Consider the following 26,341-nt stretch of genomic DNA (forward strand, 5'->3'; position numbering starts at 1 on the left):
CTTCCTTTCGTTATGCAGCTATATGTAGCAAGCAGCTCCTGCTCAAATGCAAAGGACATATGGACCTGGTTATCATTGAATCAATGTTTTCTTATTCATATGATTGCATGTTTTGAATTTGTGATCCTGTTTTCAAACATCTACATTTTACAGGTCCTCATGACAGGGAAAAGGCAACTGTGAGATGTGTACTAACATCACATGGTGCTACAGTTAGATAGTTTTAAGTCTTCATTCAGCATATGATATCTCCCTGTTGTGTAGTGAAGTCACTTGGTTGAGAAGAGTCCTTCCATCATTGATTAGCATTCAATGTTGCAGAGTTCCTGTAAACTGCTAATTTGCTGTGAAATGCTTGAACATCAAGTATGTCCAACTTCTCATGGCAGACTATTACGCAATAAGGGAGGGTGTACAACTCTTAGCCTTGAATAGCAGTGCACTCCCTTGAAAAGCTGATAGATGGAATGAACTTTTATTTTCAGAGAAGTGTGGAATCGCTGTTTCAGTGTTCTCACTCATGAGGTGGGAATAAATGTAGAAGCTGTGTGCAGGTTGGGCATTAGCGCAATCTTGCCTATTACTTTTAGTGTCAGTATTGTCCACTTTAAAGTACAATGCCTTGGCTGCAGTCAGATATGGGCATGGCAGCTGACAAGCATTTATTGCTCATCCTAGTTGCCCTTGAGAAGGTGGTAGTGAGCTGATGCTATAAACTGCTGCAGACCATGTGTTGTAGGTAGACCCATGGTGCCATTAGGGAGAAAATTCCAGGACTTTAACCTAGCGACCGTGAAGGGATGGTGACACATTTCCAAGTCAGGGTGTCACGTGGACCGGAGTGGAACTTGAAGGTAGTGGTGTTCCCATTTGTCTGCTGCCCTTGCCTTCTAGATGGAAGTTGTCGTGGGTCTACAGGTGCTGACTGAGGATCTTCGGTGAATCTCTGCAGTGTGTCTTGCAGACAGCACTACTGCTCCTGACCATCAGTAGTAGAGGGAGTGGATGTGATGCCAGTCAAGTGGGCTGTTTTATCCTGGATGATGTGAAGCTTCTTGAGTATTGTTGGAACTGCACCCATCCAGGTAAGTGGGTAGCATTCCATCACACTCCTGACTTCTGCCTTGTAGATGATATGCAGGCGTTGGGGAGCCAGGAGGTGCAGTACTTGCTGCAATATTCCTAGCCTCTGACCTGCTGTTGTAGTCAATGTATTTATAGGTGAGTCCAGTTGAGCTTCTGGTCAGTGGTAACCCCCAGGATGTTGATATTGGGGGATTCAGTGATGCCAACGCATTGAATGTTAAGGGGCGGTTGTTAGATTGTCTTTTATTGGAGATATCATTGCCTGGCATTTATGTGGTGTGAATGTTACTTGCCACTTGTCAGCCCAAGCTTGGATATTGTCCAGATCTTGTTGCATTTGAACATGGGCTGCTTCAGTATCTGAGAAATAGTGAATGTTGCTGAACATTGGTGAACATTCCACTTCTGATCTTATGGATGGAAGGTCATTGACAAAGGAACTGAAGATGTTTGGTCCTAGGATACTACCCTGAGGAACTCCTGCAGAGATATCCTGGAGCTGAGATGACTGACCTCCAATAACCACAACCATCTTCCTATGTGCTAGGTATGACTCTCACTAGCAGAGAGTTTGCCCTTTGATTCCCATTGATTTCGATTTTGCTAGGGCTTCCTGATGAATGTAGCCTTGATGTCAAGGGCTGTCATTCTCACCTCACCTCTATTATTCAACACTTTTGTTCATGTTTGAGCCAAGCCTATAATGAGATCAGGAGCTGAGTGGCCCTGGTGGAACCCAAACTGAGCGTCACTAAGCAGGTTATTGCTGTGCAGATACAACTTGATAGCAAGATAGCACTGTTGATGGCACCTTCTATCATTTTTCTGATGATTGAGAGTAGTCTGATAGGGCAGTAATTGGATGGGTTGGATTTGTCCTGCTTTGTGTGTACAGGACATACCTGGCAATTTTTCACGTTGTCAGGTAGATGCCAGTGTCTTAACTGTCCTTGGCTAGGGAAGTGACAAGCTCTGGAGCACAAATCTTCAGTACTATTGCGGAATATTGTTGGTACCCACAGACTTTGCACTGTCTGGTGCGTACAACTGTTTCTTGATATCGCATGGAGTGAATCAAATTGATTGAAGACTGGAATTTGTGATGCTGGGGACCACTGGAAGAGAGCAGTGGAAGAATAGGAAGGGTTAGTAATTTGGATGGATGGGGTTTGTAAAAGCAGTTGAGTGGACATAATGCATGTAATCATGAGTTGTAGTCCATGAGCATTGGTGAGAAGAGAGTCCAGTGGCAGAGTTGGTGTGAAAGGTGGCCCTATGAATGTGAGATAGCAGAGAGAAGATGGTGGTACTTGTCCTTGCAGACCACAGAAGATTATTAACCTTCTTTCTCTGCTGTTTTGCATTGCATTTTACCCAGGACACTGCCCTGACCTGGTTCACTATCTCAATCCGGGCTTGTTGGTGTGGCCTCCTTTTGCCAGTCAGCTGGATACAGCACCGCTCTCCTCCCAACTAGCATCAGTATGAACGGCAGTTTCTGAAGTGCTTTGGTGCTGCGGTTTAAATATGGTGCTTGTGCCTTGAACATTGCAAAGTCCTGGCAGTGGCAAGCACTTCCACCTTGCAGTTCCATACAAGGGACACCACTGAGAGCAATTTGTATTATTAAAGGAATAAAGAGCAGAAAGTTGCATAAGAACCCTTGCTGTGAGCCGTGATGAAAGAAGCACCATGAATCTCATTTACTATAACACTTGCCCGAAAACTTGGAAGGTCAGCCCATCTCCACTCCACTTGAGATCACAATATGCCTTTATGCTTCACCATGATAGCAATGTGGTGATTTTCACCTCAAAAGCATCAAAAGATCACGTGTAAAACTAAGATAACAAGGTATAGAGCTGGATGAACACAGCAGGCCAAGCAGCACCGGAGGAGCAGAAAAGCTGACGTTTCGGGTCTGGACCCTTCTTCAGAAAAATTCAGTACAACTAAATTTTGTCATTGTAAAATCATAGTCTTCCCCTACTGAAAGTACATTGTTTTAATTTTAGATGTTGACGAGTGTAGCGTAAACAATGGAGGTTGTGAGCACAGATGCACAAACTCAGTTGGAAGTTACAAGTGCCATTGTCGCCCTGGCTATAAACTACATTGGAACAAGAAAGACTGTGTTGGTAAGAAACTGTATGAAGATGATTATTGCTGTGCATTTTCATTTGCCAAATCTTTAAGTTTGGAAGATCCTGATTGTTGACAGCTGGGTAAACAGGTGTGTTCCTCCAGTTCATGGACCCCTAGTTTTACCCATGTGAACATGCTTATTTTTAATGTAATCTTTATTATCCATTCAGTCCTTGTGGCAAGAGGAGAACAGGAGATACTTTTCACTAATTTCCTTGTGATCTTCATTTCTCAACAATTATTCTGAGTGTTTTATTCTTTGTTTAGCATTGGTATTTTCCCTTTGAAATGTGTTTTGGACCGTTTGTTCATGATTTGTTTATATGATGTGTTCATGGTACTTTCATAATCTTTACAGTTTACTTCTTGTTTACTTTCCTTTACTGGGCAGCAGAAGATGGTTGAAATAGGATGAATTTTGCCACCATATTACTTCACATATAATCTGGATGCAGTATTAAGTTTGTCTTGAATCAGAATTGTCATAACCATGCAATTAATTTTTTTCCATGAGTGTGTCATATTTTTATCCTCTTTAGAAGCAGAGAAGCTCCCACCAACTAAAGTGTCAGCCAAAGCCCTGCTTAACTGCAGTAAAAGAGGTGGAGCTGATATGTGCTCTTTGAGCTGCCCATCAAATGTGTACTTTGCTGCTGGTGAGTTTTATAATAAGTTACAAGGTTTTTTTCACTATTCAATATAGTTTAAGTTCAACATATTTGACCTTCTAGAAATATTTTTCAATTGCTAGGTCAACTGATTACCTAGGGTAGATGGATAGTTAGTGCCATATTGTAATATAGAAAGCAGCTTTGAAAATTTCACAATCCTAGATTAATAGTCATGCAAGGAGAGATAATAAGATTCAAAGACAGGGGCTAGAGCTTTTCTTCAGGACTGTCAATAAAATTGGCAAAAATCAGCTGAACCAGCAAGAAGAATTGTGCGTTTTAAATGTAAATGACTTATACTGTAAACAATTAGCATTTTTGTTTTCCATTATCTTTTATGTCCAGGTTCTTAATGCCTGGAAAAGCCTTAAAAAACTTAAAACTCTCAAGTCAAGTTTATGATATGCTGTCAACTGCTTGATTTGGAAAGATTGTTCAAATTGCAGTAACTTTCAAAAGTGTTTTAAATGTTCTTTTGTCCATTAATTACTTTTTATAGTTTTGTTACCATAAATAATGTTTCAATCTAGTTTTCTTTATTCATTATTAGTGATATTAAATCAGATTACTCATGGATGGAAGATTGAATAATGTTATTAAAGTGCTCATTTTTCTAATATACCCATTTTCTACTGTGTTAATAAACCTGCACCAGACTGTCACTCTTAAATCCAGCAAGGAATACATTTGCTTTAAAGAAAATGAAATAATCTATTTTGCTTTGTGATTGTGCTGGTTCATGAAAGACTGGATTTTCATCAAGGAATTGGAAATCAGGAATTGTGACTTTCCTGATGTCAAGATGCTGCCTCTGTACCAGCAGTGCCTGGAAGGTGAGCTGGCCTGGAATCAGCCATGGGCTGAGGCAGCACGTTAAAATACCTGGTTTTGTTCACAGAAACATTGGCCGAGTTCTTTTGCTTAGTGTTAAGCCATTCCCTCTGACACCACCCCATCCCTTAATTCCTCCTACAAACTTTCATGTCCCTTCACCTGATCTTTAACCCCTCCTCATTTCACCCCCATACCTGATCCCTTTACCTTCCTAAACCCCTCAATCCAGACACCCACTATCCACTATATATGCAACTGTACAAATAAACAAACATCAGATGAACGGGCATTTGAGAAACCATTCATATGCTCTTCACACACTTGTAAATCTGTCTAAGCCATCAAACTCCCATTCTTCTACACAGATGTGTAAACAAACCTGTAGTGTAGAATTCCTTAGTGCTTTGGAAGCCAGCCAAGCCAAGCTGTGTAAACCAATTTGTAGCATGGAATTCATCAGTGCATTTGAAGGCAATCAAAAAATTGTACATCTGTCAAAGCTTTCAAGCAGCTAAACAGATGGCTGAACTCTGTTCCAGCAAATGAAAGCTATAGGGAGAGCTTAAATGGTTAGATCTGGATCTCGCGTGGATAGCCTTTTAATATTGTACAATGAAGACTTTATGCAGTAAATCTGTTACTCATCTGAAGATCTTTCTGCTTTTTCTTTGCTGTTCTTTCACTTGTCAGCTTGCCAATTGTCAGAAGTGACAAGTTGGTAGTCATGTCATTTAGAGTCATACAGCACAGAAACAGACCCTTGGGTCCAACTTGTCTGCGCCAATCAGACATCCCAATCATTTTCCAGCATTTGGCCCGTATCCCTCTAAATCCTTCCTATTCATATACCCATCCGAATACCTTTTAAATGTAGTAATTGCATCTGCCTCCACCACTTCCTCTGGCGGCTTGTTCCATGTACACACCAACCTCGGTAAAAATGTTACCCCACAGGTCCTTTTTAAATCATTCTCCTCTCACCTTAAATCTGTTCCCTCTCGTTTTGGACTCCCCATCCCTAGGGAAAAGAACTTGGTATTCACCCTATCCATGCCCCTCATGATTTTATAAACCTCTATAAGGTCACCCCTTAGTTTCCGATGCCCCAGGAAGAAAAGCCCCAGTCTATTCAGCCTCTCTCAATTGTGCATCCCTCCAGTCCTGGCAACATCTTTGTAAAATCTGTTCTGCACCCTGTCAAGTTTAACAACATCCTTCCTAAAGAAAGGTGATCAGAATTGTACGCAGTATTCTAAAAGTGGCCTAACCAACATTCTGTACAGCTGCAACATTATTTCCCTATTCCTGTATTCAATGTTCTGACCAACGAAGGCAAGCCTGCCAAATGCCTTCTTCACCATCCTGTCTACCTGCGACTCCACTTTCAAGGAACTGTGCACCTGCACCCCTAGGTCTCTTTGTTCGGATACACTCCCCAGAGCCCTACCATTAATTGTATAAGTCCTGCCCTAGTTTTCCAAAATACGACACCTCATATTTGGCTACATTAAACTCCATCTGCCAATCCTTGGCTTTATTAGCCCATCTGATCGAGATCCCGTTGTACTCAGAGATAATCTTCTTCACTTTCCGCTATAGCACCTATTTTGGTGTCATCTAGCAAACTTACTAACCATACTTCCTATATTCACATCCAAATGAAGAAAACTATATAAATGACGAAAAGCACTGGACACAGCACCAATTTTTCTGGTACACCACTTTTCACAGGCCTCCAGTCTGAAAAGCAAACCTCTACCACCACCCTTTGTTTCATATCTTCCAGCTAACTTTGTATCCAATTGGCTAGCTCCCACTGTATCCCATCTGATCTAACCTAACTAACCAGTCTACCATGCAGAACCTTGTTGAATGCTTTGCTGAAGTCCACATAGACAAAGTCTACTGCCCTGCCTTCAATCATCTTTGTTACCTCTTCAAAAAACTTACTCAATCAAGTAAGTGAGACAAGATTTCCCACACACGAAGCCATGTTGATTATCTCTAATTATTTTTTGCCTTTCCAAATGCATGTAAATCCGGTCTATGCCATCTGACTCAGAGGGGGAGGGATGAAGTGATTGTAATGGGGTCAGCCAGGTGGAGCTAATAGAATATGAGTTCGCTGTCTGGTGCTGTCAGTCTGGTCCAATCAGGGAGCCCTGGCTGACAGATAACAATAGGAGTGTCAGACATCCTGACACTGTGAACCGGATCAGTGTCAAGTACTTTACAGGTGTAAACAAAGGGTGACTTGGTGACGGGGTTCCGGCCTCTTTGGAGTTATTTCAAAACTCATTCTTTTCATTGCCTTTGTACTTGTTATCAATTTGGTTTTTGTTTACACTGACATCGAGTAGACATTTCTCCATGGTTAATGCTACATTTTTCATGTTAACATATTCTGATTGTTTTTAAGATATTAGTCAATATTTTTAAAATATTCATAAATATAAAGTCAAGCATTATCTATTGATTGTAAGTTATGAAGTTGCTTGAGAGATTTATCAATTGAACTAATTTTCCTTAATGTGTTAAATTTGACAGAATCTGAAGATTCTTACACATTTAGATGTGGTGTGTCTTCTCAATGTCAGCATTTAGATGTTCCGCATTGTACAGGTAAGTGAAAGAAGAATTTATAATTTATCATTTGTTCCTTTGAAGACCTATTTTGACATTCCTTATTCTGGAATTACATAAAATGATATTTAAAATATCATTGTAAAAGTGTTGTGTGGGTATCACTGTGCTGCTAGATAAATGGTTTGAGGATTTTGATCCACCAAAGATGAAAGAATGATGATGCATCTACTTGTCAGGATACATTGTAACTTGGAGGGAACTTGCAGGTAATGTTGCTTCCATGTGCCTGCCCATGTGTTCCTAGCTCCAATCCATTTTCATAAAGATAGGTTCAAGAGAGTGGGTGGAAGGAAAGGGCTACTAACACACAAATGGTGTTTTGTTGGAATTAAGGTCAGTGGTTTGAGGTTGACTGGAATTTTTCCTATGGGAGCCAAAACATGATTGACGTATGGAGGAGACATCCTGTCAATAGACCAGGGGCAGTTCTCCAGTGGTGACAAGGGTCAGCAGGTTCTTTGACTGGGACCATTAAGAACAGATATGACCCTATCCTGTATTGACCAACATCTGAATGTTTTCCAGTGGCCAGAAACCTGACTAACTTCTAATTTCCCATTCCAAGCCTTTCTTAAAATTAGAGAATTTAGCACAGATCAGGGAGAGGCACAATATTGTTGGCTCATAGTTTGAGGTCAGCAGCAAGCAATAACTGTAGCCATTCATTACACCTATGCAGCCCGCAAACTTTGTGGATTTTTACAAAGTAACTTTGATTATTAGAAACCTGAAACAGGTCAGTGCTCTCTATAGAGGATCTGGGACCTGCAAACCTGGAATATAACAGCATAAGAAACAAAAATTGGATTCGGCCATTTGACCTTTTAAACTCTGATATTCAAAAAGATCATGGCTGCTGTTGCACCTCAGCTACAGCTACTCATATTATACCCACTGAAATAACTCCACAGAGGTCAGAATTCCATCACCACTTCACCCTTTATTTACACTTGCATTGTACTTGACACTGGTCCAGCTTCCTCAGAGCCAGCTCTGAGTGTCAGAATGTCTGACACACCTGTTTTTATCTGTCAGCCAGGTCTCCCTAATTGGACCTAACAGGGCCACTTGGATGCCTGGAACACATATTTTTCCCTTCAAAGGCATATGCCTACCTGGGAGAAACTTCTAAGGACTATCTCCAAGTCCTCTAAGTGTTCTTTATTGGTCTTCTGTATTATTAATATGTCATCCAGATAAATGGCAATCTGTGGTAGACCTGTAAAAATGTTCTCCTTCATCCACTGAAAAATAGCACAGACTGATACTACTCCAAATGGCAGTCTTATATATTGGTACCAACCCTTATGGGTATTAATTGTAGCATAATTCGGGGAATCCTCATCTTACTGCAATTACAATTGTGCATGGCTCACGCCCAGCTTCATGAAAGACAAGCTGGCTTGTCAGCTTTGCCTATAAGTCCTCCATGTAAGGGATTAAGTATTTATCCAGCTGCGAGAAGTGGTTTACCGTTCGTTTGAAATCCTCCGTCAGGCTTCACAATTGGTAGAACTGGTTCTCCCCATTCTGCAGACTGTATTGGTCTAGTGATTGCTTTGCTTTCCAGCCTTCTAATTTCTGTAAGTACTTTTGCATATAAGGCATATGGCACTGGGAGGGCATTGCAGATTCATGGAATTGCTTCCTGGTCAACATGCAAGATTGCCCTGGCTCCTTTAATAATCCCTAAACCTTCCTGGAAAATCTTCCAAGTATTTTGTCAGGACTTCAACGAGGCAGTCATTTTCTAATCAAAAAATGTTGAGCCAATTAAGGGTGAATCTTTCTTAACCAATTTCACCCCATCAGGCTTAGGCCTGAGCCTTTTACTACAATTAGTGGTAACTGAACCAGCTGCTTCTCTTACAAGATTAGAACGAAAGTCATCCCCTTAATCTGTAAAGGTTGCCCAGTATAAGTTCTCAGTCTAGCCAAGGCCTTATGCAAATTTAAGGGTTGGAAACCAGAGTGAATTTTGTTAAAGACTGGTTCTGCAGTCGCTGACACAGCTGCACCAATATCAACCTCTATTAGAACCAGATGACCATTTAACCAGATGTTTATTTTGATTGGTTCTCGTTTGGATGTTGCTAAGCAATTTATCTGTTCCAAACCAGATGTAGGTGGGCTTTCCAGGGTGTGCACTCTCCTGGATACTGGCCTATGAGTTTGCCCACTCAATTCAGGCTTAGTGGGACACTATTGCTGTCCTGAGTTGGCATAACTGCAGCAACTCAAATGGCTTTCTGGCAGATCCTGAAGAAAATGTTAACTGTTTGGCCAAGGCTTGGTTTTGTTTTGGGGTTTTGCTGTGGGCTGACCAAGAGTCCCTCTGTTTAGGATATGTCCTGAGTGAGGCTATGAAATTGCCTACACTGTAATGGTGTCCCCCTACTAGCTCAGTCAGCCTGGCAAGGATGCCCACTTCCATTGGGATGCTCTGTAGCTCCCATGCTCCACTTGCTGCATTTTCTAATGATAAACCCAATTGTAGTGCCAGTTTGAAGTCCAGTTGGGCTTATGTTAACGGGTGCTTTTGCACGGTTACATCATTAATCTCTCTTATCAACAGTCTCTCAGCATCTCATTAACGGTTAAACCAAAGTCACATGTCTCCACCAGTCCTCTTAACCTCATCAAAAATCTAACATGGATTTGCCTGATTCTTGAACTGACAAGTAAAGCCAATAGTGTCTCAGAATTACAGGTTGCTTGGGTTTGTAATATTCCTTAACTAAATCCATCAACTCTTGAAAAGTTTTAGTATCCAGTGCCTCAGGAAGTCATAAGGCACCTAATAACTGAAAAACCTGTGGGTCCACAAGCTGTCAGGAGAATTACTCATTGCTTTTCATCTGCCCCAATGTCATTTGCCCAGAAAAAATAACATATTCTTTTGACATACTGGGCCTAGTCTTCAACAGCAGGAGTGAAGGAGTCAAGCTTCCCAAATAACGCCATGATGCCAGAAATGCTTACCCCAACTCAAAGACGACTTTTGTGAGCGAATTTCTTCAGGAGCATATTTTTTCTCTTGTTGCTGTTGAAATAACATCACAGAGGATAGTATCCCATGACCAAGTCACCCTTTATTTACATGTGCATAGTACTTGACACTGGTCTGGATTCCTAAGAGTGAACATAACCTTTGATTCTTCTGTTTACATCTGTCAGCCAGGGCTCCCTGATTGGGACTGTTAACCTGGTCTAATCAGGGAACTCATATTCTGTGACATCACCTGGATGACCTCCTCACAATCACTGCAGCCATAATTCCTATAGGACTCAGAATTCACCTTTGCCTTGAATATACTCAATGTCTGAGCATTTGCAGCTCTTCAGAATGGAGATTCGAAAGATTCACAACCCTTTTAGTGGAGAAATATCTCCTTATCTCAGTCTTAAATGACAAACACTTGTTGCAGATTTCTTAACCAACGGAAATGTTTTCTCAGCATCTACTTTGATAAGTCTTTGTAACGGTGTATATGTTTTAATTAAACTGTTTTTAATTCTTTTGAACATTGAAGAATATAGACCTCATCTAGCCAATCTCTCCTCACAGGACAATCCCCTCACCTCAGGAATCAGACTGATGAGCATTTGTTGCAGTCACACAAGGACAATTAATTCCTTCCCTGGAGACTGAAATTGCACATAGTATTCCAGGTGTGATCTTGTTAATGCCCTCCAAAATTGTAGGAAGACATGTTTGCTTTTATAATCCATATTCATTACAATAAAAGGGGAGACAAAAGGAGACAGAGTCAGGAGACTGTGCCTCAGCGAAACATAGATAAAGCAAAGTAGTGAATGTGATAAATTTTGGTATGTCTTCATCAGGTTTAAATGTAGATTAAGAATCAGACTCTAACATAGAACAAACAACCTTCGTGTCAGTTAAACAGCAGTGGGTGTGGGGGAGCAGTGGCTGCCTGGTGGTGGCAGTTTGCTGCAAATCAGCTGAAAGAAATTGGTTCAGTTGGTGTTAACTATTGTAGCAGAAATGTTTTTTCAAACTGCACAGTCAATAAGGGGCTCACATTCAGGAGATTAAGCCTATGTGAGATATAAATTGCGTGAGTACTGAATTTTGTTCCCATGGTAATTTGGTGCATAAGGGTTTATTGCAACTAGCAAAGAGTATTAAATAATATTTGGAATTATCAGCACTGGTAACATTTTATTAATAATTGCAAAGCTTATTAGTATTAGTAAAGTTTCTTATTAGCAAGGTTTACTAATAAATAAAGAATGGCAGAGCTATTTCAACTCGAGAATGTATATTCTTTGCTACATGGGAACTCCAGGGCATTTTCCAACATTTAACCATTTGTGTTGCAAGTGTCATCAGTTGCAGCAACTTAAGGTCTGGACTTTAGAACTTCAACAGCATCTTGTGTTACTGTGTGATGCATCCGTGAGGCTAATAGTTGTGGGAGTAGCACATTTATAATGTGGTCACTCTGTAGCTTAAGCATATACAGTGTGAGAGGAAATGGGTGGATTTCAAACAGGTAAAATAAACAGGCAGGCAATATAGGAATCTCCAAATGCACCTTGCACATCAACCAGTATTCAGTTTGAATACTGAGGTGAGTGATAGTCACTGACATCACTGAGTTGTTACAGAGCACTTTGAAAGAGGAGGGTGAATAGCCAATGGTAATGGTCCACAATGGGACCCAGTAACATAGATGGAAAAGCAGATGTGGAGCTGCAGTCAGAATCTGGGGAGCTATGTAGAAATTGCAAGTAGGATTTCAGCGATCTTATTCTTTGGATTATTCCCAGTGCCACATGCATAAGTACATAAAGAGGGGGATAAAGCAGACAAATGGATGACTGGAAAGTTTATGCAGGAGAGAGGACTTTAAGATCTTGGGATACTGGGACCATCTCCGAAGAAGATGGAATCTGTACAGGACAGATGGTTTGCACATGAAAAGAGGACACATGAATAGAGGAATTGAATTCCTAGTGGCGTATTTTGCTAATGCTTTTGGGGATGGTTTAAATTGGCAGGGTGTTGGAACCAGATGATAATATTAAGAGGAATATTTTGTGCAAAATATTGGGGAAGACAGACAGCACTAAAATAGCAAATAGTATGTTAATATGTAGATTCAAAGTAGAGGAGAAAATAATGAAATCTAAATCATGGTACTGTACATATATGTTGAATGCATGAGAGTAGTAAGTAAGATTGGTGAGTTGCAGGAGCAGACGGCCAAGTGGAAATATGATGTGGCCATAACAGAGACAATTCAAGAAAGAGCAGGACTGGGTGTTAAATATTCCCGGGTACAAGGTGTTCTGAAAAAATAGGCAAGAATGAGAAGTTGAAGTGATGGCATTTTAAGGAGAATATGGCTGTGTTTGGCAACCCCTGAGGGGTCAAGGGTAGAATACATTCCGCGAGAGCTAAGGACCAAAAACAATTACGTTGTGAAAGAGAAGAAAATTTAATCATGAAAAGTGTTTAAATTGATATGGTCAAGGTATTGGATAGACTGTACTTAAACTTGACAAGACATTGGAACCAGATGAGATGCATCCAAGGATACTGAGGGAAGTGTGAATGAAAATTACAGAGGTACTGGCAATAGGTGTTCAGTCTTTCTTAGAATAAAGTGTGGTGCCAGATGACTGATGAATTGCAAGTATTATGCCTTTGTTCAAAAAAGAAACATCAGCCTTTCTGCTCCTATGATGCTGCTTGGCCTGCTGTGTTCATCCAGCTCTGCACCTTGTTGTCTCAGATTCTCCAGCATCTGCAGTTCCTACTATCTCAGAACAAAGGAACCTGGCTGTGTACATGCGTAAGTTATTAAAGGTGGCAGGACAGGTTGGGAAAACAGTTAATAATGCATACAGTATTCCAGGCATTATTAATAGGGACATAGCATACAGGAGAGCAAGGAGGTCATGTTGAACTTATATAGGACATTAGTTTGGCCACTGAGGTAGTATTACGTCCAATTCTGGGTATCACATTTTAGGAAGGATGTGAAGGTATTAAATAAAGTACAGAATTGTTCCAATGATGAAGCACTTCAGTTATGAAGATAATTTGGAGAAGTTAGGAATTTTATTGGACAAGAGAACATTGATAGGAAATCTGATAGTCCTATTCAAAAATCATGAGAGGTCTGACAGAGTAAATAGAGAGATAATGTTCCCTGTCACAACTGGATTGTGAATGGGAGGGCACTAATTTAAAGTACAGGTAATTAAAAGGTATAAAAAAAGTGACTTGAGGGAAAAAAATCACACAGCGAGTGGCTAAAATCTGGATGTAAAAGGGAAATAGATGGTCATTTGAGAAGAAACAAAGAATTATGTAGAAAAGGCAAGACAATGGCATTGAGTGAGATGCACATTTGGAGAGCTAGTGTGTGGCACATTAGGCTGAATGGTCTCACATAGAATCCCTACAGTGTGGAAACAGACCATGTGGCCCAATGAGTCCACACTGCCCCTCTGAAGAGCATCCCACCCAGACTCATTCCCCTAATTTCCTGTGTCTAACCCACCTAACCTAAACATCCTTGGGCACTATGGGCAATTTGGCATGGCCATCCACCTACCCTGCATATCTTTGGACTGTGGTAGGAAACTGGAGCGCCTGGAGGAAGCCCACCGACATGGGGAGAACATGCAAACTCCACACAGACAGTTGCTCGAGGTTGGATTCGAACCTGGGTCCCTGGCGCTGTGAGGCAGCAGTGCTAATCACTGAGCCACCGTGCCACCCCTCTCCTGCACTATACCAGTTCTGTGATTCTGTGAAAAGCTAATATACCATATTCCTTTCTATTTGCTAGCTGTAAACTTTGGCTGTTGACCTTCAGTGGTTCGTGTCAATGAACACTCGTATCTTTCAAATGTAAACATTTCCCATTCTGTCACCAATAGAAAAGGATTATCTTTTTTCTTATTGCTCCTACCAGAGGGGATAACCTCATCACTTTGTATTTCACCTGCTTTGTTTTTGCCTACTCAACCAATCCTATTGAATTTCTTTCACACAGCTTTTTTCCCCAAAACCTTATATCATCAGAAAAAGGTGGATAATTTTTGTACAGTCCAGTCATTATTATAGATTGTAAATAGCTGAAATCCAAGTACTGATTCTTGCTGTAGCCTGCAAACTATAAGCCAAGAAATATCAATTAGAATATTTAATTCAATGTCAAATCATGGAAAATGAAAAAAACAAAGAAAGGTTGGAATTAAGAAAAAACAGAGAAAGAAAGGGAGGTAAACATTCCACCAGTGAATTAGTGCTAGTAAGGATGAAATTTTCAACTTCCAGTGCAAGCAAGCAATGAATAAAATGAGTCCTATAAGTATAAAGGTGTTCAGTGCACAAAAAAACTATTTTCTCATCAACCCATTCAGAGATGTTATTACACGCCTCTGGAACAGGTAGGACTTCAACCCAGGTCTCCTGGCTCAGAGATAGGGGTGTTACCACGGTACCCTCAATAAACAGATTTATTGCTTGAAGATGATTACAACAGGACTCAAACCTGCATTCTTCTAATAGTACCTAGATTAAAACCGAAGTCAGAAACCTTGTCCATTTGGCCCTGCGGCCAGTGCATATCTGGAGGTCCTGTGTTGTGTTCTGTTGCATACTAAAATTTCTGCAAGTACATGCTTGAACAATTTTTGAAGAAATATTGCCTCTTTCTTTTCAGGATTGAATGCTACAATCCTACCAATAGTAAAGACTACAGCAAGTTTTAAAATCAATGCAGGAAGATGTGAGCTAAGACGAAGCAAAGAGAAGATTAACAGCAGTCTAAAGCAGGTCTCTTCAGGTACTTGGATATATTTCTAAGGAATGCAAGCATTTGAAGCTGCTCACTTAAAAAAGCAAATAATTGCTTGAAGTATTACTGCTGCTTTTGCACAATTTCAGCTATTGTCCCAGCAGGAAGAATCAAAGTAACAAACTGACATGTTCTTCACAAAGAGAATTAGGAAAATAATTGAAACTTGGATTACTTGTGGTGTTATTCTGCTGTGTGCAACTATTAAATCACAAACTAAAGTTAACTGTCTTCCATCATTACCTTCACTAATCATCCTCAAACTAAAACTCGGGTCACCCAAAACTGAATATAATCATTTTTCACAAAATTAGCTTTGCAGATTATACAGATATGTAGCAAAACTAACAGAATTAACATTTCCATTCAATTCTTGATGTGACAGTTGGCATGTCAGTGACAGCCATATAGGAAGAAGGTTCCAAATTTAAGCTGTATTAGCTGATCTCATTTGTGGTAAACTGGGGTACTGAAATTGGCTTCAAGCTCCCTCACTTGGGGAGGGGTCAAAAAGCTGCTTTTGCTTTTGATCCTGGTCCTGACCCTGTGATCTCTTCTATGTATAGGCATTAGCAATTACAGGCTCAGGCTTGGCTAATGTGCTGAGGGCAGCTCGCTTGTCAGTATTAACTGTCTAGTATCATACACGAATAAAGACTGCTTTGTAAGTTGCTGGAAGGTGATGGCACTCTTGAGAACAAAACCTAGCAACTGTCAGTATCTGCAGTATAGGGGAGCTGGTACTGTTGTGGTAATGTCACTGGGCTAGCAATCTAGAACACCAGACCAATGTTCTAGGATCATGGATTCAAAACCCACCATGTTATATGGTGAAATTTAAATTCAGTAATATCTGGATCGGTAATAAATGCAGACCTAGCCAGCAATTCACATCCTGTGAACAAAATATATTTTAAAACCATGCATGATAATCCTTAAACCAGGTTAACTAGTATATGACTCTCTTTCCTGTCTGGCACAACTGTTCAACTAAAACAAATGATATTGAAATTAGTGATGATTAAAGAGCTATGTACTCATCGCCATGCATTTTAAAATAGGTACTTAAATGTTCTAGAAAAGAAATCCATCACAGAATTTTATACTTTCTCCAAGCCTTTCTACCTGTTTAAGTATCTTTAATGAATTAAAATCTCTTACTAATCTTGCTCTTTTGTCTTTATGTCAACCCACAGAAAAGCATAATTTTCCAAGTGCAAAGAACTGTCAGCTGAACTTTGTAAATGTGAAATGCAGTTCCTTCAAGAGAACTCATGAGAATTGGAATCACAAGGCAATGACAAATGAAGGGTCAATAATTTATGCTGTATTTGAGGTGGAAATGCAACCAGAGGAAGTGACAGGTTTGTTTGAAGAACTCAGAAGGTGAATTTACATATTTTCTATCATTTCTTTCTTCTTTCCTCTATTCTTAACAAAAGTATCTCCTGTTTTTAGAAGAGATGTGACCTTCAATTCGAGTGAGGCAGATCCCAAAGAGACTTGAGTTTCATTTGACAATTGATCTTGTATTCTTCCAGGCTAAATAAAGATTTATGTGCATTATTTATTTGGGTGCATTATTTAGAAAAAAAGAGATGAAGACCATTAATTTGCCTTCACACATCTGAAGGAAACATCTCCATTTCCATGTTGCGTACTGATTTCTATGGTGTTGATTGACCATACTTTTAGCTTGTATTTTAAATGAATTGGTGATGCAAGTGAAGCATGTGGATATTGTCAGTGGTGATTTGGTGCTTTCCTGTCAAAGTTTTCAGAGATTCTGTTGAGTAAACTCGTTATTTCATGTATTTGTACGATTGGCTCTGTTGTTATCTTGTAGAAACCTGTGATTTTGGGTGCACACGAAAGAAGACTGAGAAAAGGCTTCGAAAAACAACTAGAACACTGAGGAAATCAATCAACAGAGAACAGTTCTACCTGCGTGTAGCTGGAACTGACTATGAAGTGGCTAAGAAAGCACTAAAAGCAGTAGATTTACATGAACCATGTGGAACTGGTCAGGTTCTTCAGAACAACCGATGTGGTGGGTAAAACACATTAAGACCTACTTTTTGTGTTTCTGCGCTTACTACGCTACAATATTTTGTCCATTCATTAAAAAGGTTAGGAATACATTGCCCGTCAGCACATAGGAGGAAATCCTAGTGTAAGATTCACAAAACAACTGAAGTAATCTTTTGAAATACTGAATTATCACTATTTTCACAAAACAAAACAATGTTCCAAATTTACGGTTCTCTTGACTATTATTTTCTTCTTGTATTTGTTGTTTTAATCAATTTTAATTTGTGCATGAGAAGTTTATATGGTGTTTCTATACAAAATTCAGATGGACCTTTCCACCAAACTGCATATATTTATTAACTGCATTTAAAAGAGTTGTCTTTGTATTGTACATTTGGTGGGCAATGTTTGCTGTAGCAGAAGATATCACATTTATGATTGTTTCAACTTGCCCTTGCACACACAGTTTTAATATTCTTTTATGTGGCAAGGCATTAAAAGCACAAGCTGATAATTGCACAACAAGGGATATAGGCCAGTTTGAGTCTGATTGGACAGAGCAAGCAACTACTAATCTCCTTAATCAAATTGAAGTATTGTGAAATAAAAGTGCAAGGGTAAATGTGGAAAGGGTAAATCTATGTGAGTGAATTCAATGTCATTTCAAGTATAGAAAGGAGTAAAAAGAAGGAAAGAGCAATGGGTTGAAGATAAAAAAAAGACACAAAGGAAAAATGATAATGACTTTTAGAATATTCAACAACAATTAAAACCTGAAGGAATGAGACTCCATATATGTAATAGTTAATTTTCACTTGAAGTGGGGGGTGGCTGGCAGTAATCAACATGTTATACATTCAACAACAAGTTTAATTTGTAACTATCAACAACAATCAATGCATTTCAATGGTGAGGCAGATTACCATATTTGTGTACCTAATAGCGGAGTGCTGAGTTCAGACAACAGTTTTTGGATAATTGATGTTAACCATGCATATGTTACTCCTCCGACATTCCTGTACAATTTGCACATTAAAAATGGTGAGTACCATTGGCCTTGCTGTTTCTTTAACAAGTGGATCTGGACAATAGCTTTTATTTTTGTAAATTTTAATGTTAATATTTGAAAAGGGATATTGTTTTGGGAGGAATATTTAAACACGTCTGCACAATATCCTGTCCATAAGTAGAGATTGTGTTATTTTCATAAAATGCTCATCTTAGTAATTTCAGAATAAGAAAAATGAATGTTGAATAAATTCAACTATAGTTTATTTCAGTTTGAATGACACAGTATTCCTAATGTACCGCTCCGTCGTATTCATAACAATAAGTATGAAATCTGTTCACTACTAATACTTCCTTAGGAAATTAAGGATGTCAGGCAGCAAACTAATGTACTCAGGTTTTCTACAGTATATAATAATGCAGCTTCACCATTCTCCTTTTGAGTTTTATCCAGGAGGTTGTTTGTTTCAAATGTGTGGAAAGCGCATAAATTGGATACAGTATTCTGTGATGGAGAAAGCAGTGCCGCTGATGAGGTTAATCTGTTTCCCAGCCGTGAAAAGAAGATTCCTAAAACCCACCAACACCAAGCACAAAAAAAACAGAGATAATCAGTTCTGTGAGAGGGTTTAGAAATTAGTGGCTGTTCAAGAGTGATGCACATTGGAGATGGTGAAACTCGCATCTTATTCAAGCTGGGAGTCTGTTTATTTCTAGCACCCCTTTATGTGCTTCAAAAAGTTATACATTCAAATACGTTAACAACTTTAACCTGCATTAGGAAGCCTGTCATCTGTGACTGTCCAGCTCATTAGTGCCATCAGAACTTTTGTCTCTTTTCTGTTTCCTTTAGGTCCTTCCATGCGGAAGGACTGTTAAGTACATAAAATAGGAATCTTTCCAAAAATAAACAGAAATCTGTCCATTACTCTTAAGCAGCAGCATAAAGATTCATATCCAATATGGGTTAAGCATTGGTAGAGGGATTTGCACTTAGAAATGTGAAGTTATTCATTTATGTGGAAAGAATGCAGAGAGAGAATGGAAAATGAAGCGTGTCCTACTAAAGGGGGTGCAGAAGCACAGGAATTTGTGTGTGTTTGCGCATAGATGATTAAAGTGGCAGGATAGGTTGAGAGAGCACGTGATAAAGCAGACAGGTTTTATTAATAGGGCAATAACACAAAAGCAAGGAAGTTATGCTAAATGTGCATAAAACACTGGTCTGAACTCAAATGAAGTATGGCATCTAGTTCTGGGCACTCACTTTATGATGACATTAGAGAGAGTGCAGAAAAGATTTGTGAGAATGATTCTGGGGAGAGGAACATCAGTTATAAAAACACATTATAGAAATAGAACTGCTTTCCTTGGAGAAGAGAGCAGATATGATAGAGGTATTCAAATTATCAGAGGTCGAGACAGAATAGATATGGAGAAACTGTCCCTATTTCAGGAAGGGTCATGAATGAGAGGGAACAGATTTAAGCCAATTGGCAAATGAAGCAATGGATACACATAGAAAAGTATTTTTACATAGCAAATCATTGAGATCTGGAAGGCACTGCCCAATGTATTTAGGAGGTGGATTCAATTGAGGCATTCAGAAGGGAATTAAATTATTATCTGAAAGGGAAGAATATACAGGGCTATATGAAAATGCCAGGGGAGTGGCACAAGGTGAATTTCTTCTTTAGACAACCAGGATAGACTGAATGCCTATCCTGTAATTATTCTATGATTAATGAAACCACAAGCGTGAATAAACAGGAGCAAGTAATGATGGCAGATAGAGCCTGGTAGGCGCTCACCAAAGGATAAAATTGTCTCCTAGCTCTGCGGCACTGGACAGTGATGTGGACTTCAGGAACCCAACAGCAAAATAAAATCTGCATGCATCAGACAAGCAAGTAGTTAACATACTGGAAGACCTGTTGAGAATTTCCACACTTTTTACTACAAATATAGAGGAGTCCAATTCTAGCTTGTGTGGTATCATCACTGTGCAGATTACCTTAGACTGAGTGACCGCCTCCAGGGATATGGCAGTGGACTGTCAGAACCAAATCAAATATTATTAACATTTATAACCTTTTCAGAAGTTCTAATAGCTGCCACACAGACTCTTAAGCTCCAGCATATGTTATATTTTGGTGTGCCATGTGAATTGTGGCTTTCAAGACATCAGTTATCTCCTATATTCTCCTGCAGATCAGGGATGAGCCACTATGCATTGTAGCTCAGTATGGCTCCCAATCTTAGGGCATCATTCCCACATTATTGACTTTTCTTCATAAATAAGGCCTTGGTTGATGTCTCTGGCAAAGTTGGCTGTCATTGCCGATCCCTTATTGTCCTTGAGAAAGCAGTCATGAGTTTCAAGCTTAAACTGCTGCAGTCCAGCTGGTACACCCAAGATGCTGTTAGGAAGTTCCAGGATATTTACCAAATGACCATAAACAAATGCAGTACAGTTCTCGGAGAACTTGCAAGTAATGGCTTCTGCTGCCCTTGTCCTTCTAGATCAGTGCTTCATAAATATTTTTCAATTCTAACCCTATTTTGAGGCTTGAAATTTGCATGAACCCCCTGTGACTACTGAAAGTGGGGTGAAGGGGAAAGATCTGAGAACTAGGATGTTTGGGGCAGGGGAGTGAGTGGGTGAAGTTTAGAACTATCCGGTAATCATTGCTGCCTCTGAACTCACAATGCTAAAATTTCAGCATGTGATCGTTCCTGACTCTATTTTGGGCAGCCCTGTTCTAGGTGATGGTTTTTACAGGTTTGGAAGGTGCTGGTGAAGAAAACTTGGTCAGTTGCAGCAGTGTATCTTGTCGGTGTTGTTCATCTCTGCCACTGTGCACTGGTGGCAGAGACAGCAAATATTTAAGGTGGTGGATGCTTTGTCTTGGTTGATGTCAAGCTTATTGACTAATGTTAGAGCTGCAAGTCGAGAATTTTGCATCAAACCCTGAATTTTGCCTTATAGATGGTGAACAGACTTAAGAGTCATGGGATGGATTTGTTGCCACAGCACTCCCAGCCTCACTTCTAAACCTGAATGTTATCCAGATCTGACTGCATTTGGACATGAATTGGTTCAATATTTGAGGAGTTGCAAGTGGTACTAGCTATTTTACATTCATCAGTGAATATCCCCACTTCTGATCTTGTCAATGAACAGCTAAAGATGTTTGGGCCTAGGACACTATCCTGAGGAGCTTCTGCATGGGGATGTCCTGGGACTGAGATGATTGGCCTCCAAGAGCCACAACCAGTGCAGACTGAGAAATGATGCTGAATGTCTCTCAGAACAGCTTGGAAGAAATCTGACGCAAAACAAAATGTGGTAATGGTATGGCTAAGCGTGACCACCTGACACAGATGGCAGCACGTCTTGTTACAGGAGGTTCCAGAGTTTAACCACTGCAGCCTTCTCACATATTGTTCCTGAGATACCCAACATACCAGTACTCACACTTGGTCTACAGAGCCTGGGATTTGGGAAAGTTCTTCTACAAAAACCATTTACCTTGTTGTCTTCCAAAAGGCTATTCACCCTGCTTGTTAAGGCTGTTGCTGTTGGTACTTCTGTTCCTCCAACCACGATAAAGAAGCGAGAATGACACCTCTGATGAGCTGTGTGCGCAATAAGGTGAGTGAAGAAAGAAGTAGTTAAAAAGAAAGGAGGCAGTAACCAGGAACATCTAAGCTCAAAATTCAAAGCCCAGAAGCTTCAGCAGCATGGGATGGTGCAGGCCCCTCAGCTCATTGGAGGAATACTTCCAGATGTTATCTCCACACCTCTCTTAATCCATCTCATTCAGAACCCAGTCCTCATTCTCCCTGCACTCATTATCACTCCATCCATCAAGGCCTGAATCCCAGAATTCCCTAGGGTTCTCAGTGTGGTGGACGGGCATTGGTTCCACTCTGACTGGTGCTGCTGGGACTATACAGCTATGGCTCACCCATCAGCTTTCTAAAGCAGATTTCCTCCTTGGAGAAGGGTGGAGATCCTGCTTTAAGGCACTGAAGGTTAAATTGTAGTTGGGCAACCAAAGGGTTGTGGGTGGTCGCCACCACCACCACCACCACCACCACCACCACCACGCCCCTCCGCCCTGTCATTTTAGCCAGAGGACTGTGGGGATCCTACGCTCTATAAAACCCAGTCTGTGTGTGTCTCAAACTCCGGCCCTATGTTTTACTCGGTGAGTTGGCAACTGGGTGGGACTTCGGATATTTTGTGTTAAATCACATCATGAAACCTGAGTTGCATGACTCCACCTGTTTGCTTCTACTTCAGGCTTGTACAAAGATACATGAGCAGTCATCAAGCTGTGCTGTTCCTGCATGTTTTCAGATTTCTACTTGTAGATCTGTCCTGTTGCTATAATGTGGAATGGGTTAAAATAACATTCCATCTTCTTACAGAAAGCATCAAAATTCTGGTTCTTAAGATGTAGGAGTAGAAGCAGGCCATTCACTTCATTGACTTTGTTCTGCCATTCATTGAGATTGTTACTGATTTGATTATCCATAACTCCACTTTCCTGCCTTATTCCCTTAACCATTGATTCCCTTATTGATTAAAATTTTATCTCATCCTTGAATATACTTAGCAGCACAGCCTCAGCAGCTCTCTGCAGTAAGAAGCTTCCACATTTCTGAAGAAGGGTCTAGACCTGAAATGTCAGCTTTCCTGCTCCTCTGATGCTGCTTGGCCTGCTGTGTTCATCCAGCTCTACACCTTGCTATCACAAATTGACTACTTTCCAAGAGAAAAATAACCTCCTAATGTCTGTCGTAAACCCCTTACAATGTTCAAAACTCCCCCACAAATGAAGACTACCTATCCATATCTACTCTGTCAAGCCCTCCAAGAATTTTATATGTTTCAATATGGTCTGTTCTCTTTCTTCTAAATTCCAATGAGTACGAGCCCAACCTAATCAACCAGTCCTCATAGGAAAATTCCCTCCATACTTGGAATCAACCTAACAAACCTTCTCTTGACTGCCTCCAACTTAAGTGTATCTTTTCTTAGATTAGAGGAAAAACAGTTCACAGTTTTCACAGTGGCGTGACTAGTGCGTATATAGTTTTAGCAAGACTTGTTTATTTTTATGAGATAATAAGGACTGCAGATGCTGGAAGCCAGTGTCGATAGGTGTGAGGCTGGAAAAGCACAGGAGGTCAGACAGCATCCGAGGAGCAGGTAAGTCAACGTTTTGGGCCGAAACCCTTCTTCAGGACTGGGGAGGGGAGCACAGAAATAAATAGAGGGAAGGGGTGAGGCTGGGGGAAGGATAGCAGAGAGGATGATAGCTGGAACAAAAATAGAAGTTGCTGGAAATGCAGCAAGTCTGGCAGCATCTGTGAAGAAAAAAATCAGAGTTAACGTTTCTGGTCCGGTGACCTTTCCTCAGAACATTCTGATATGTAAGGATGGATATGTAGTCAGGGGAGTTGGAGGGGGAATTAAAATGGATGGCAACCGGAAAGTTGGGTTGGTTGTTGCATGCTGAGGACAAATGCTCTTCGAACCGGTCCCCGAGTCTGTGTTTGGTCTTCCCAATATTGAGGAGACCATATTGGGAGCAACGGATGCAGTAGATCAGGTTGAATGAAGTGCAGGTGAATCTCTGCCAGATCTGGAAGCATTGTTCAGGGCCTTGGATGGAGATGAGAGGGGAGGTGTGGGGTAGGTGTTGCAACTCTTGTGGTTGCAGGGAAAGGTACCAAGTGTCTCCTGAAATAAAGGCTAACATCCCATTTACCTAGCTTTGGTAATTCATGCACAAGAACCCTCAAATTTCTCTGTGAAGAAGATTTCTGCAGTCTTTCTCCATTTAAATAATATTCTGTTCTTCTATTCTTCCTTCCAAAGTGCATAACCTGACATTTTCTCACATTATATTCCAGCTCTCAATTTTCACCCGTTTGCTCAATCTTTGGACTCATCGTGTAATCCTCACTACTTGCCTTCCCACTTATTTTTGTATCATTCACAAACTTCGCAATATTTAGATTTCGATTTAATTATTTGTCACATGCACTAAGTGTAGGAATACATACGTACAGCGAAAAGTGCACAAAGTTGCCATTCACTGTTGCCCACTTGGTTACAAAAACCAGAATTAAAAGATTTAACAGAACCAAAAGGTAAGCAAAAGAAAAAGAAGTCCAGATCTCAGAGTCCCAAGTCCCATTGTAAATAATTGTGCCCTCAGCATTGATATCTGTGGCACTCCACTAGTCACCGGTTGCTGTCCTGACAATGTCCCCTTTATCCCAACTTTGTCTTGTGTTAGTTAGCCAATCTTCTATGCATGCTGATATACTACCCCAAACACCACGTGCACTTTTCTTATTGAGTAGCCTTCAGTGTGACACCTTACTGAGTGTCTTTTGGAAATCTGAATATTAAAACATCTACTGATTCACCTTTATCTATCCTGCTTGATATCTCCTCAAAGAACTGTAATGAATTTGGCAGGCATGATTCCTCCTGTATGAAGCCATGTTGATTCTATTTGATTTTTATGGAATATTTACAAGTGTTCTGTATTAGATATTTATTAAGCTAACTGGCCTATAGCTACCTTTTTTGCTCCCTTTTTGAATAAGTGTGTGGCATTGGCAGTTTTCTAAACCTCTGAGATTTTTCTTGAATCTAAAGATTCTTGGAGGATTACTACCAGTGCATTACTATCTCCGGGGACAGAATCGATAAAATGTGGAGCTAGAGGAGCACACCAGGTCAGACAGCATCTGAAGAGCTGGGAAGTTGATATTTCAGGTCTGGACCTTTCATCAGGACTGGGGAGGGGAAAGGGAGCTCAGAAATAAATAGAGGGAGGTGTTGAGGCTGGAGGAAGGTAGGTTCGATGGTGATAGGGGGATGCAGGTAGGGGATTATTGAGATTGGTCAGTGGGATCGGTGGAGCAGATAGGTGAGAAGGAAGATGGACAGGTTGTGTCAGGTCAAGGAGGCAGGGATGAGATGGAGGGCATAACATGGGATGAGACGGGGGGGGGCGGGGAGATTTTGAAGCAATTGAACTCTGTGTTGAGGCCATTGGGCTGTAAGCTCCCCAGGCAAAATAAGGTGTTGTTCCTCCAGTTTACATCTGGCCTCATTTTGACAGTGGAGGAGGCCCACGATGGACATGTTGCCATGGGAGTGGGAGAGAGTTGAAATTGCTGGCAACCAAAAAGTGGTGTTGATTGGAGCGTACAGAGCACAGATGCTCTGCAGAATGGTCACCTACTTTGCACTTGGTCTCTCCGATATAGACGAGACCACATCGGGAGCAATGGATGCCATTGACCAGGTTAGTTGACGTACAGATGAATCCCTGTCGGATTTAGAATGATTGTTGTTTGGGGCCTTTGATGGAGGTGAGAGGGGAGGTGTAGGGGCAAGTGTAGCATTTCCTGCGGTCGCAGGGAAAGCTGCCAGTGGGTGGTGTAAAGGTTGGTGGAGAGTGTGCAGCTGACGAGGGAGTCACAGAGTGAGTGAAAGCAGATAGGGTGTGGAGAGGGAAATATCTTTTCATTGGTGGAGTCTGATTGCAGGTGGCAAAAATGGTAGAGGATGATGCTTTGGATTTGGAGATTGGTGGGGTGGTATGTGAGGACTGGGGGACTCTTCCCTTATTGTTGTTGGGGGAGGGGTTTTGAGGGTAGAAGTGTGGGAAATGCAGGAGATGCAATTGAGGACATTATGAATCACGGGAGAGGGAGAAATTACGGTCCTTGAATTAGGAGGACATCTGGGATGTCTGGGAGTGGAACGCTTCATCCTGGAAGCAGATGCAGAGGATTAATTCCATCAAGCGAATGAGAGTGTCGATGGCAGGGGATTGGTTGGTCCTATGGGAGGGCATTTAGGCCCTCCTCATGAAGGATACAGATTGTGAAGATTGTCCATTGTGAAGATGAGGTGTTGGGAGCTGGGCAATTGCAAGTCTTGGAGCAGGTGGAGGGTGTGGGTTGAGTGCCGAAAGAACGTGGGGAGTTCCTGGTCCAGAGAGGAAAGAATGGAGTCAAGGAAGGAGGAGATGCGTT

The 26,341-nt window shown here is 40.8% G+C and overlaps 1 protein-coding gene across 1 annotated transcript in view; it reads left to right on the top strand.

The window, feature by feature from the left end:
- Positions 1 to 26,341, top strand: part of LOC109928667 (signal peptide, CUB and EGF-like domain-containing protein 2) — a 157,906-nt gene that overhangs the window by 83,490 nt on the left and 48,075 nt on the right. The window contains exons 11-17 of the mRNA XM_048607317.1: positions 3,102 to 3,224; positions 3,771 to 3,887; positions 7,284 to 7,358; positions 8,793 to 8,813; positions 15,119 to 15,214; positions 16,423 to 16,590; positions 17,073 to 17,276. Coding sequence (XP_048463274.1) covers positions 3,102 to 3,224; positions 3,771 to 3,887; positions 7,284 to 7,358; positions 8,793 to 8,813; positions 15,119 to 15,214; positions 16,423 to 16,590; positions 17,073 to 17,276 — 804 coding nt within the window. The remainder of the gene's footprint in view (positions 1 to 3,101; positions 3,225 to 3,770; positions 3,888 to 7,283; positions 7,359 to 8,792; positions 8,814 to 15,118; positions 15,215 to 16,422; positions 16,591 to 17,072; positions 17,277 to 26,341) is intronic.

Source organism: Rhincodon typus, chromosome 17 (assembly GCF_021869965.1).
Source record: "Rhincodon typus isolate 14 chromosome 17, sRhiTyp1.1, whole genome shotgun sequence".
Taxonomy (NCBI): Eukaryota; Metazoa; Chordata; class Chondrichthyes; order Orectolobiformes; family Rhincodontidae; genus Rhincodon; species Rhincodon typus.